The sequence below is a fragment of the Myodes glareolus genome, chromosome 21 (assembly GCF_982192425.1).
Source record: "Myodes glareolus chromosome 21, mMyoGla1.1, whole genome shotgun sequence".
In the NCBI taxonomy this organism is placed as follows: domain Eukaryota; kingdom Metazoa; phylum Chordata; class Mammalia; order Rodentia; family Cricetidae; genus Myodes; species Myodes glareolus.
The window spans coordinates 7,758,520-7,772,678 of NC_142046.1; the positions used below are offsets into that span (position 1 = coordinate 7,758,520).

Here is a 14,159-nt window from a genome sequence, read left to right on the forward strand (position 1 = left end):
GCTCAATTCCCAGCAACCACGTGTAATGAGATCTAGTGCCCTCTTCTGTTGTGCAGAGAGAACACTGTATAATAAACAAACAAAAAACCAAACAAAGAAATAAATAAATATCCAAAAACCAAAAAACCCCACAAGACACTTTTACTAGCCAGGCAGTGGTGGTGCACGCCTTTAATCCCAGCATTCGGGAGGCAGAGGCAGGCAGATCTCTGTCAGTTCAAGGCCAGCCTGGTCTACAAGAGCTGGTTCCAGGATAGGCTCCAAAGTTACATAGACACCCTGTCTTGAAAAACTCAAAAAAAAAAAAAAAGACGCTTCTATTAAGATAATGTCTTCTCTGATCTGTCTGCGAAGACTCCCACGAGCTCTCCTACTTATAGTGAAGGATTTCTTTCACTAGCTAATGACTTACAACTGCCCAGGTGACCACTGACAGTAGAATAATGGATTATTACTCAGAAGTAAAAAGAACTAAGTGGAGCTGGAGGCACAACTCAGTGCTCCACTTGTTGCTCTTCCAGAGGACCTGGGCTTGGTTCTGAATACCCACATGGTGGCTCAAAACCATCCAAAACTCCAGTTTCAGGGGATCCGGTGATCTCTTCTTGCTTCTGTGGGTACCAGGCATGCATGTGGTGCACCTATATATATGCAACAAAACACTAATACATATAAACAAAACAACACCAAAAAAAACCAACCAAAAATAATAAAAAAGAAACAAGCTAGTGATAAAAGAAAACGAATGTGCCAATCTTAGTAATGGCTTAACACAAGATTCTATCCAATCTACCATGTTCATAAGGCAATTTAAAAACTATCATATGAGCAGATCATGATGTAGCGCTTATAGACTCACCAGAAGGGTGTTGTATGGTTTAGTAGAGGTTTCATTTACAATAACACAATGTATTAACCATGTAGTAACACATATAATGACCAATGGTCGATTTCAACTTTGTGTGTTTTACTGTAAGCATGCATAGTGGGGCATATCTATAATCCTGGCACTCAGGAGTCTGAGGCAGGAGGATAGAAGTTCAAGGCCAGTCTGGACTACATAGTGAGACTGTATCTATTATACAAAACCAAACTGGAAATAAAATCAAAGTATGTGGCAGAATATTCTCAAACTAAAAGTTACAAAATCATTTTAAAAATTAAAAAATGTATATGTACAACCCTTAATGTTGCATACTAAAGTAAAAAATGCAATGGATAACATTCAAAACAAAAACTGTGAGTACCAGTTTGGTGAGGACTCAGTCCAGTGCATCACCCAGCCCTCATCAGAGAAACTTCTTTTGGTAGATGGTGTAACATGAAGACCTACAACTGGACAATGTGCAGAGAATGGGGCTATGGAGCACTCAGCTCTACATAGGACGTCGTCATCAAACCCTACCCCCAGGGCTTGGGGGCTATGCAAAAGAAGAGGTGAAATGATTAGAAGAGCCGGTTATGATGACCACAAGGAAACAGCCAGCGTGGTGCACATCTGAACACAGAGATTGACAGCATGCAGTAGACCAGCACAGGTACAAACCAGACAGACTCCCAACACCAACCAAGAAGGATTTGCAATTGATACTACTGGAGAAAGAAAAATCAGTTTTCTACAATGTAGTATCATTGGGTTTATCAATCACACTCCAGGCCAGGTCCCAGGCCCAAGAGTGGTTGGCCGACATAAAACACACTTTGTGTTTTGTTATTTCTTTCGTTTTATTGTTTTTTGGTATTTTTTGTTAGATCTTCCTTTCTTCCTTCTTCTTTTTTTTTTTTTTTTTTGAGACAGGGTTTCTCTGTGTGACCTTGGTTGTCCTGGAACTTGCTCTGTAGGCCAGGCTGGCCTTGAACTCAGAGATTCACCTGCCTCTGCCTCTGGAGTGCTGGGATTAAAGGAGTGCACAAACTACTATTTCATCATTTATATAATAATAAACACCTGGAGGCAATCCAAATGTCCATTATTGGTAAGAATGGGTAAGTAAATGAGACACAGCCAATACCAAAGAATAAACATCAAAATCAACATGGCTCAATTGCAGCAATATGCCATACATACACATACATACATATGCACATACATGGATGTATTTAAATCAATTTCCCTGTGGTGCTGCTTACTGACCTCAGGACTTATGCATGCTAAGTGGGCATCCCACCACTGAGCTCCAGCTCTCAGAACACTACTGATGAAAATAAACCAATGTATATCCATTTATATACTTTTTCTTTTTTGATTTTTTTTAAATATTTTAAATTTTTTTAAATATTTCTTTTATGGTTTATTTAACTTTATCTTATGTGCATTGGTGTGAAGCTGTCAGATTCCCCGGAACTGGATTTTCAGACAGTTGTGAGCTGCCATGTGGGTGCTGGGAATTGAACCCGGGTCCACTGGAAGAGCAGTCAGTGCTCTTAACTGTTGAGCCATCTCTCCAGCCCCCTTCTTTTTTGATTTTTTTTTTTTTGAGATAGGTTTTCTCTGTGTAGTTCTGGCTGTCCTGGAACTTGCTCTGTAGACCCAGCTGGCCTCAAACTCCAACCTGCCTGCTTCTGCTCCTCACTGGAACTAAAGGTGTGTAATAGCACTGTCTAGCAACAGGTTTTAACAAAAGGTGAAGATCACAACACTCGGCTATCAGCTGCATTTGAGGAGAGATTTGGTAGGGCCCACAGCAGTCTGCCCAAGTAAAGAAAGCCTAAAGAGACAGAGAGAGAGAGAGAGAGAGAGAGAGAGAGAAAAGAAAAAGAAGACAAGTGTCTCATCTATCCCAGGCTGGCCACAAACCCATGAGGTAGCCAATGGTGACTTTGAACTTTGACTCTACTTCTCAGGTGTTAAAAATACAGGCAGCTCATGAAAATGTTAATCTTTTTCTGTTTCTTTCAGCTTCTAGAGACAGGATTTGCCTCAGCCTACTAAATACTGAGATTCGAAGCATGCACTGCCATGCCCATGATACACTCATCGTAATGCCGTACACGTTTTCTTCTGAATACTATTCTGAATCTATTTAAACTTTATTTAGTGTAAGTAAAATAGGATACATGACTAGCAATAATGGATCAAAATGGTAAACTTGATCTTTAGTGATTCACTGCCTACCCGAAAGGCCTTGTGCATCCTCATGGTGGCTGAACAGAAGACAAACCTTGTGAGAAGCAATCGAAGAAACTCATCTCCAAAAAACTGGAGAAAGGCCTGATCTGCAGGGGAAAAGGGGACGGTGAATGCAGGCAACTGAAAACACCACTTCAATAGTGAACTAAGTTAAGGAAAGCCTTCACGACTTTCCTACCTAGGACAATACCTTTAAAAACCCAAATAGTTTATAGTAGGAAACCATATAAACCACTACAGTAAGCTTTGTTTAGTGTGCAGGTAGATTAGCAGGGTACCTATTGAACGTGAATGGGTCAGTAGCTGGGCAATATCACGGTTGATTTTTCGAAGATATTCTTGACACTTTTCCCACAGGCCTCTACGCATGCTTGACAATCCAGACACAAATAGGAAGGCCATTAGAGGATTGTTCAAAAAGAGAGTGAAGAGGCTACCTCGCTGAGACTGATCTGTAATTACAAACATGTTACATACAGACAAGATGTTTACAAAGGGTTAGCAGACACAAGAGGAATATCTTAATACACTGATAATGTATAAAATTAAAGCTGGATCAGTAAATCACAGTTTGACAATGTAAATTCTTCACAAAACTATGAAAATACATCCTAGGCATATTGCTTCTTTTTTTTTTTTGGTTTTTCGAGACAGGGTTTCTCTGTAGCTTTGGAGTCTCTCCTGGAACTAGCTCTTGTAGACCAGGTTGGCCTTGAATTTACAAAGATATGCCTGCCTCTGCCTCCTGAGCGCTGGGATTAAAGGCCATACTGCTTTTTGAGCAAAACAAAAACACTGAGGCTCTTTCAACTTTTTTTTTTCTTTCTTTTTTTTTTGAGACATTTCTCTGTGTAACAGTTCTGGCTGTCCCGAACTGTCCAAACTGGCCTTAACTCAAGAGATCTGCCCCCCCCCCATTAAAGGCGTGCACACGTGGCCTGGCTTAAACACATTTCTTATTATCTTAACACCTTAACACCAACTAACCAATTTCATCCAAATACGGCAAGTACTGCTTCATGAAGCATCCACGACGATGATGTAAACATCTGATGAGAGTACCTAATCTGCCAATTTTCTGATGGGTTGTTCTTTCTATGCAACCCAGGCCCTTTTTGAGTCAAGGTCTTATGGACTCATGAAGTACCTAAGGACAACCCTGAACTTCTGATCCTATTGCCTTTTTACCTCCTTAAGTATGGGATTATTATAGGTCTGTACCATCATACTTAGAATCTGCCTGGCACTTCAATGTCAACACTGCTTTTCCTTTGGCACATTGCTGATCACACCAACTCCTAGGATAGAAGTTGCTACTCATGCTCATAGACGCCTAATTTTCAAAGACTAAGACTGGTTCTGTGCTTTCCTGTGATCTATTATACACAAAGACTGGGCTGCTCCAAACCATCTATGAATGTATCGCAGACTTCAAAGACTTAGAACAAAAAGGCATACTGTTTCATCCTACATTTCTACTGAACAGCACTGGGATAAATTCAAGTTCATTCTCAGAAAGACCGTGAATCTAACAAATGCTTTCTACTACAGCTTTCTAATGCAGGATTTCTACCAATCCCGGAGCCACAGACTTCTTCCTGTCTGCCTGTCTATCAGCAAGTCCTGCAGCACGAGAGGGCTCTAGGTGATCGAATGCCACCGCTGAGCCTCTGACACCATCACCTGGCTACTTCCCTCAGCACCCTCTAATGCTGTCTCTGCAGGTTCATCCCTCCCACCTCCTCTGTAGAGCACAGTTCACTCAAATCTCTCCAATTCAAATCAGATCATCTTTAAAGGATTCTTATCATTCAGTCACGTAATCCCTTCCAACAGAGATACTATTTAAATTTCTCTAAATGTTTGTTTTCCAGGCTTTATAGCGCAAAGCTATTATTGTTCTGCTGAAACCTTGCCTGCTCCCCAGCCCCATTCAGCATCTCTCCCCCTGTTTGTACTCCTGTGCTTCCTCTGTTAGGTCAGCTCTATCTTCTTCTACTAGATACTGGCTCTGTGAGAAACATAACTTGAGTATCAGATGCAATGCTATTCCTCGGTGCCTAGCACAAGGTTGATGGGTATTTTTTTTTTTTTTTTTACATTTAGTTATTTATATTTATTATGTATACAGTGCCTGCCTGCATGTACGTCTACAGGCCAGTAGAGGGCACAAGATCTCAATATAGATGGTTATGAGCCACCATGTTGTTGCTGGGAATGGAACTCAGGACCTCTGGAAGAGCAGCCAGTGCTCTTAACCTCTGACCATCTCTCCAGCCTTGAATAACTCTTATAAACTGTACTAAATAAATAAAGTATGTCTTGATTAATGATAGAACTACAGACACACAAAATGTAGGAACCTTATCAAATACATAAACTACTTTGTGGCCAGAGTGCCAAGCCCTTTTGTAGAGGTCAGCAGCAACAATGCCACTGAATAAATCCTAAATTGAATAACAAAGTATTCAATCTGTCTAGTGGCTAAATTTTACTTAAAAGTATCTATAGTCTAAGCTTTATAGTGTAAAGATAAGATGTTGGGCAAAAAAACATTCAGGACATGAATCATAACTACATACATATTAACATCACAAACTGAGTATGCTCTAGGTACCTAGCACTATGCAACAGGGTTAAGTACTATTACTATTACAGATGGAAATAGTAATAACTGAGGCACAACATGGCGGAATAGCATTCTAAAGAAACAGAGCTAATAAGTGGCTGGCTAGGCTGGGACTCAAGTTCAGCTGGCACCCTTAAGTCTGTGCTTTCCTCCTCTGTTCGATGAAGTTGCTAACTGAATTTTGGTGTTAACCCACTTGACCATGTAGTTTTAAATAAAACTACATTAGAACAGGATGATGACAGCACTCTCTAGTAGTGGGGAGAGGTTACATTCCTCCAGAAACAATAAGAAACAGGATGCAAAATCCTCAAAGCAGGAGAATTTTACCGTTGTTTGAAGGTAAGTTCTATCCCTTAGGATTTGGCTTTGGCTATGTGAACTTAGAAATGCTACAAGATTTTTCCTGTTAAACAACAGAACTTACCTTAAAACAACGGTGTAAGTCTCCAGCTTCTCTCAGGCATTCAAGTGCTGACCATCACTTCCTGTGTGAAACTATGTCAGCAGCCAGGACTTCGGGCTGGGATGTAGCAATGCAATGCCATCTCCCACAGAGAGACATCAGCACTATCCACAGTCAGGGAGACAGTGAGACAGTGACAAGTACTGCTAAGACAGGGTGAAGTTTCACTTAGCATTTGACCTAGGAAATGACTGGGAGTTAGAATTAGATTTTATGTGTAACCTATCCAGGATAAAACACTTAGGGCAAAAGGCTTTTCCTTTGTAGCCATTGGAGAAATGGCCCAAACAAACTTGTCCTTGTGGTGAATTCTGAAGAGATTATTTTAAAAGTATAGGATAAAAATGCAAAGAAAAACACAAAACAAAAACAAACAACAAGAAAAGAAAGAAAGAAGCCTTAAGTTGTGCCAGCTCAGGTATCCTAACTTATAGACACAGGCTGAGAAACTTCCTAGACCAACAATTTCAGTCTTCAAAGATGCCCAAGGAACAATAACCAAAGGTGTCGGAAAATCATGTACACAGATATGAAGATCAAAACCAATTTTTTAATCTAAAAACCAGAATTTCTCTATAGCAAGGGATTAAATCACTTCTTTCTCAGAGATGAATTATCTCACAGGCTAATCACAACACATTAGGGAAGCCTTGTCAGCAAGAATCCCAGGTATACTTCAGATTGAAACTTATAAAACCATATATCCATTTCTAATTACGATGGGAGATCAAAACAAATACAGTCATCTTCATTAAGACCCATTGGTGTAACAGGCACCAAGAACATACCTTGCAAAGCTTTTGGATATGCCGTGGGAGAAAGCAAGCAGACAAGTGGCTGTCCGAACAAGTTTGTGAAATTCTGCAATATATAAGAATTTAAGACTTATTAAAGATTTGACAAATTGTAGTTACCTAGTAATCTTCCAATGTACACAACTAGTAAATAGACTGGGCTCTTTAACTTACAAGCAGATGTGGAGACGGCAGCAGCTGCAGATATGCAGCTCATTTTCATTATCATGCACACCAATTTGCTAAAGGATTGCCACCAAAACAGTGAGGTTCACTATGTAGACTACTGATTGTTAAAGTAATAGCAGATAAATAACTGTAGTTTTGCAGGTACAGGTCATCTGGGTCTCTAGAAACGGTGGTGCCACTGGATACATCAGGGTGAATTTTCCAGATCTAGCTTTCAGTATCAAAGGCTCTGGGAGTAGATAAAGTCCCTTCCTCAGTCTCGTGGCCACAACTCACACAGGATGTTTTCCTTATAGAAAGCACTATGTGGACACTCAGACAGCAAGTGGAGCACTCTGCATAATTTTGGATATCATTTATCTAAAGGCAGATCTATTATAATAGATACAATTTTAATAACATAAATTATTCGGTAAAGCAACAAAAATATATATTTCCTAGGAGTAAATGGAATACGCCAGAAAGTTAGAAATTCTAAAGATTAAAAATAAAGACTAATAAATGGAAAGATACATTATGCTCTTACAGATGAACCCATTCTAAAATGTCATGCTAACAATATATTAAAATTTGAACCAATCTCAATAAAAAGAGCTACTGGTGCCCCTCTTCCATAGAAAAATATACTGTTGAAGTTCACATTGAAAAATTAGTCAGGGGCTGGAGAGATGTATCAGAGGTTAAGAGCACTGACTGCTCTTCCAGAGGTCCTGAGTTCAATTCCCAGCAACCACATGGTGGCTCACAGCCATCTGTAATGAGATTTGGTGCTCTCTTCTGGCCAGCAAGCATACAGACAGACAGAATACTGTATACATAATAAATAAATAAATCTTTTAAAAAATAAAATAAAAAAAAGAAAAATTAGTCAGGAAAGCAAAAGAAAAGACCCATCAGATATTAAAATATACTTAAAAATTTCAGTAACTGAAATGTGTGGCACTGGCACAGGAGTGGGCCGAAAACAAAGAACAGTATGGGAAGTTCAGAAAAGAACTTGTTAACACACAGGACTTCTGTGTGTATAACACGGTGACCTGCAAACACACAGGACTTCTGTGTGTGTAACATGGTGACCTGCTAACACACAGGACTTCTGTGTAACACGGTGACCTGCAAACACACAGGACTTCTGTGTGTGTAATACGGTGACCTGCAAACACACAGGACTTCTCTGTGTGTAACATGGTGATCTGCAAACACACAGGACTTCTGTGTGTGTAACACGGTGACCTGCTAACACACAGGACTTCTGTGTGTGTAACATGATGATCTGCAAACACATAGGACTTCTGTATGTGTAACACGGTGACCTATAAACACATAGGACTTTTGTATGTGGAAAACAGTGACCAGCAAACACATAGGGCTTCTGTATATATAACAGTGATTTTTTTTCCACATTTAGAAAAAAGCACGCTGTCTCCATATTTCATGCTATTATATGTGAGTAAACAAATCAATCACAAATCTAAATGAGAAAACAAGCGACTAAAGTGTTGAGCAAAAATATAGCAAATTATTTTTGTGGCCTGGAAACCCTTCCTAACTATTATGATTGCCAAGATTAATATAAGCTATGAAATGTAGAAATATCCTCAATTCCAGCACTTGGAAAATGAGGTAGGAGGGTCAGAAGATGGAGTCAGCCTGGGCAAACAAACCAACCAACCAACCATACCACCACCACCACCAAAAAACCCAAGCTTGGTTACCATGCATGAAGTCCTGGGCTCCATTCCCAGCACTGAAGAAAGCGATTATCCCACAGCATTATTCCATATTTTGGAAATGCCCGTGGGTTCTAGTCTGCTGCTCTTGCTCTGGATAGTGCTAAAGTGGCCAGCACGACCATCCATTTCCTCAAGGTCTCTTCTTTTGGCATGCTAGTCAAACCCTGTCCTCTGATACATCTCACATACATACACGCATACACATAAAAAGACAGTAGTTATCACAGCAGGTCTGAGTGCCAGCTTATAAAATTAGCTTTGGCTGGTTTCTGGAAGGTATGTGTGGGAAGACTCACATGATTAGGCTTGCTCTGCCTAGATGGAGCAAATGAGACACTTTAGGGAACCCCAGCACTCCCTCTGGAAGCCTGGCAGAGGATGCCTTGGTGATCAGTTCCCAATCTAAGCCTTGACTTCAGTTCTCTAGTGGAGTCAGTCTGTAAAGTTTGGGACTAGGTCTCATGTAATCCAGGTCACTTGTGATCCTCTGGTTTCCATGTTCCAAATGCTGAGGACAGAAACCAGAGCTTCGTGAATTCTAGCAAATACCCTATCAACTGATGTACACCCCTAGCTCTGTAATAAGCATCCCTAAAAGAAAGTACTTAATCCACAGGGAAAGAATTTGTTGTTGGGGAAAGAAGAGCATTTTGTGTGACTACTGGGCCAGCACCTGGAAGTTTAGACCTGGTTTTCCCCAGCCTTCCTTACATTCCTTATCCTTTGTTGATTTTGCTATCTTCATCTTACTGTACTAAGTCTTCACATAATTTTATTCTGAGTACTAAATCCTCCTTGAAATTTTGTGCACTTGGGAGTTGTCATAGGCTCCTGAAAGACAATACCAGAGACACAGGGTCTTGTGATGTTGTTTAGGTTGGACATGAATTCTGAGGATCAAGAGAAACTTCTATCTCAGTCTCTTGAATATCTGAGACATAGGCACAGGTGACTATGCCTGGCATATCAGATTATATTTAAATTTAAGGACTTGGTTGGTAAAATATTTGCCACATAAGCATGAAGATCTAAGTTTAATGCCTAGTGAACATGTGAAAAGTAAAATGTAGTAACATGTGTTTATAATACCATCATTGGGAAGACAAAGACAGATGGACTTGGGGCTCATTGGCCAGCTAACCTATATTATAGGCAAATCCTAGGTCCTAGTGAGAGAGCCTCTATCTAAAATAACAAGATGTGGCAGGCAAGATGGCTTAGTTCACAGCCAGTTTTGGCAATCTGTTTGATCCCTAGAAACCAAATAGTAGAAAAAAAGAAGTGACTTGAAGTTGTACTCTGACCGCCATACACACACAACCCACTCCTCAACATACACATGCATATGTGTGCATGTGTGTGTGTGTGTGTGTGTGTGTGTAATTAAAAACTGAGGGAATATTGGAGAGATGACTCAGCAGTTAGAGGCACACTCTACTCTTCCAGAGGACCCAAGTTTAGTTCCCGGCACTGATATGTCAGGTATCTGACAACTGTCTGTAACTCCAGGCCTAGGGGATCCAATACCCTCTTATGGCCTTTGTGTACAACCATACATATGTGACACACACACACACACACACACACACACACACACACACACACCCACACACCTTTAAAAACGTGTAAGTTAAAAACTGTATCAAACTGCAAGGCCTGGTGATTCATGCCTATAACCTGGAAGGCTGAGACTGGAGGACCTCAAGTTCAAGGTCAAACTGAGCTGCATAGCAAGACTGTCTCAAAACAAAACAGAATAAAAACTCCAGTACTAACTTACATCAATAGACATAGTATCCTTTTAAAAGGTCTATTTTCAATAATAGAAGATGAAATAGACTCTGTCTCATATGGTAAAGATAGGATAGTAAACAAAACAGAAAAACTCCGTCTCCCTGAAGATGACATTTGGACAGGGATGCAGATACAGACAGGCCCCCAGTAAACAAAATAAATAAATTACATAAAAACCTCAAAGGTAACAAGGAGTCTGGGTACAGAGCATGGAATTCAAGCAATTACATCAATAGCACAGGTTTTATAATCAGAGTGTTTAAATATAGCTTTGCTACTACTTAGTTTGGTGTGTGACCTTGGGTAAAACTGCTTCAGTTGGGTGTGGAGAGATGGCTCAGCAGTTTAGAATACTGGCTCCCCTCGCAGAAGACTTGAGTTCATTTCCCAGCACTTACACAGTGCTGAGAACCATCTGTAACTCTAGTTCCAGGGGATTTGGTACCCTCTTCTGGCCTCCATGGGCATTATATGCAGGTATAGACATGCGTATAGACAAAATATCCACACATATAAAATAAAAAATCAAAAAAAATGCTTAAACTTTCTGTGCCTTAGTTTTCTTATTAGTCAAATGAGGACAATAAAAATGGCAATGGTAGGCCTGAAGGTACGATCCTATAATTACTATTGTTACTTGGGAGGCTAGAGTAGGAAGATTATAAGTTCAAGGCTGGTCTGAGCTATAAGCAACTTAGTGAAACATCACTATCTCTAAATAAAAAAAGAGATCTGGGGATGAAACTAGTGGCAGAATGTTTACCCAGTGTATGTGAGGTCCTGTATTCAAACTCAGTACTGAAAAAAGTGACAAATTATCTGTGAGAATTAAATGTGCTCAAGTACAGCAATCATTTAGAAGAATACATAGCACCCGCTGTCATGATACAAACGTTAACTATCAAGGTTATGAAGAACAAGGTAATTAAGGAGGAACTGACTAAGAGGTTTCATTTGTTCAAACACTTAACAAATAAGAGGGACCTTTGAAAGGGCATTTAAGATAGACAGGGTGGAATGCAAAGGCCGGAGCAGAAAAGTGCCTGGAATATTAGGACTGTATTGACTAGTTGTGTCATAAGCTAGAGTCATCAGAGAGAAGGACCCTCAGTTGAGGAAATGCCTCCATGAGATGCAGTGTGGAGCATTTTTCGGGTTAGTGATCAGAAGGAGAGGGTTCAGCCCATGGTGGATGGGGCCATCCCTAAATAGGAGGTACTGGGTTCTGTAAGAAAGCAGAATTAGCAAGCCAAGGGAGCAAGTCAGTAAGCAGCACTGCTTTCCACGGCTCGGCATCAGCTCTTACCCCGAGTTCCCGCCTTGCTTGAGCCCCTGCCTGACTTCCTTCAGTCATGGACTATGATCGAGAAGTACAGCCAAATAAGCCCTTTCCTCCCCAGCTTCCTTTTGGTTCTTGGTGTTTCACTGCAGCACTAGAAACCCTAAGACAAGGACCAGGAAGGAATTGTGTCACCGAAAGGTCAAAGTGCTGTGTGTCCGCAGGGGTTTTATATTCTGAGGGATATTAGAAGCTATGTGAGAGTTTGCATAGAGAGTGTTTATCCCGACACATAGGCACACATGTGGGGGCGGGGGTGGTGGGGGATAAAGAAGGAAGAACAAGTCCAGCTGGGAAACCATCACAGTAACTTGGGGGCGAGAGAACAGCGGCATGAACCAGGTGAATGGCAGCGGGGTTCATGAGATTTGGGACATTTAATTAGATCTGAGAAGGTTTCATGAAATGCATGTGATATAGAAGAGAAGGAAAATAACATCAAGAATGAAGCCACAACTTTCAGTTGGGATAACTATAAAAGCAAAATAGGCACCGAGATAGGGACAGGAGGTAGAAGTGGTCTAGAATTGTCTTGGGTATAGCGGTTTCTGTTAGTTTGCAATTGTTTGAAGAATTTCCAATTGGATACACAAAGTAGGTTAAAAGTGGAGTTCTAGAGAGAGTTTTTGCCTGGAGGTTATACACTTGGGAGGAGCCAGTGGGGTACAGTAGTTAAGTCATGAAACTAAGCATGCGCTCTAAGGGAGTCAGCTAAAGAGGAACGGGATGGAACCCAGGGATGCTCCAAAGATGGTCAGAGATACGAGATAAACCACTAGAAGAGATTGGGCAAATAAGCTCTTGCCAGACTGTGGCTGGCCTAAGGCACACTAGCAACTTGAGTTTAGGCTTCAAAAGCCACACACCTAGAAGAGGACAGAGATGGTAAGAGACCCATATCTGCTTGCATTAGAGAAGAATCTTGCAGGGTGATCCCTTCACAATAAGAACGAAGTAAAATCAACCCTCACATGTCTTCCTACTAGGACCATTTCTCACAGAATGGTAAGGTAACGTTTCTTGTTGAGCTCACCAAACACTGTTCCCCTAAATTAGCTTCTGCAGGTTGTCAGCTATCAGCTATCCTATACACCTGTAGCCTAAGTATCTACTACCCAGGTGATACAACAGCAGGGTCCTAAGTTGGTGGGACGTCTAGATGCATGATACAATCAAATGCAAACTCCTGAAACTAAAGGTTTCTTCTCTTCATGAAGGTCATTAGGGCCTCATGAACTTTTCCCAATCTTAAGGATTTAAGGATAATAAAAGGTGTATGAACACACACACACACACACACACACACACACACACACACACCCCAAGCAATCAAGCATGCTGTGGCAGGAGAGATGGATCAGTGGCTAAGAGCACTTGCTGAACTTCAAGAGGACCCCATTTCTATTCACAGCACTTACATCAGTGTTGGGGACTGTGGACCCCCAGACCCTGAAAGTCCTGTGACCCCCCTGCCTGCCTGAGTAAACAGCTTGTCTGCAGCTGCTCTGAGCAGGAGCCCCCAGGAGTTCCTGACGGCAGGGGAGTGGTTCCGGTGGGCTTGCACCCGAGAGTTAGGGCGTGGCCATTAGTCAGGAAGACCCTATATAAGCTACCCTGGAACACAATAAAGGGGCAGCCTTGGCACCTGTATGTGTGTGTGTGTGTGTGTGTGTGTGTGTGTGTGTGTGCGTGTGTTTCAATCCCCAGCCCCTCGCCTGGCTCGTGAACCATACTGTAGCGTGGAGCAGGTGTTGCATTACACATCAGCAGCTCATAATTCCCAGATTCTGACCTTTGTAGACATCTGCCCACATATGGGAAACACACACGAAATAAAGTTTTAATTAAAAAATAATCAAACATGCACAAACACAAAACAGAAAATTGTATCTTAAATAGCAAAAGTAGACTCAAGTGTAGGAATTATGTGACAGACAACACCAATAACTGCTTATTAAGCTCAAAGGAATAAAAGCAAAGACTAAAAACAGTAAATTATAATGGGAAACGTAATATATCAAAAGGAGCCAGAGAAATAAAAAATAACTACATTAACATGTAACTCAGATGGATTAATAATGTGTT

The 14,159-nt window shown here is 41.0% G+C and overlaps 1 protein-coding gene across 4 annotated transcripts in view; it reads right to left on the reverse strand.

The window, feature by feature from the left end:
- The window catches only part of Scai (suppressor of cancer cell invasion), a 128,972-nt gene that overhangs the window by 11,171 nt on the left and 103,642 nt on the right, over window positions 1-14,159 (reverse strand). For 2 of the 4 annotated variants that reach the window (XM_048429170.3, XM_048429173.3), the window contains 3 exons: window positions 7,014-7,086; window positions 3,409-3,582; window positions 3,116-3,216 (listed from right to left, as the gene is read on the reverse strand). In XM_048429170.3, coding sequence (XP_048285127.1) covers window positions 3,116-3,216; window positions 3,409-3,582; window positions 7,014-7,086 — 348 coding nt within the window. Of the gene's footprint in view, window positions 1-550; window positions 642-3,115; window positions 3,217-3,408; window positions 3,583-6,186; window positions 6,406-7,013; window positions 7,087-14,159 lie in introns of those variants that run through there. The other 2 variants (XM_087899668.1, XR_015735816.1) reach the window with 2 other exon arrangements.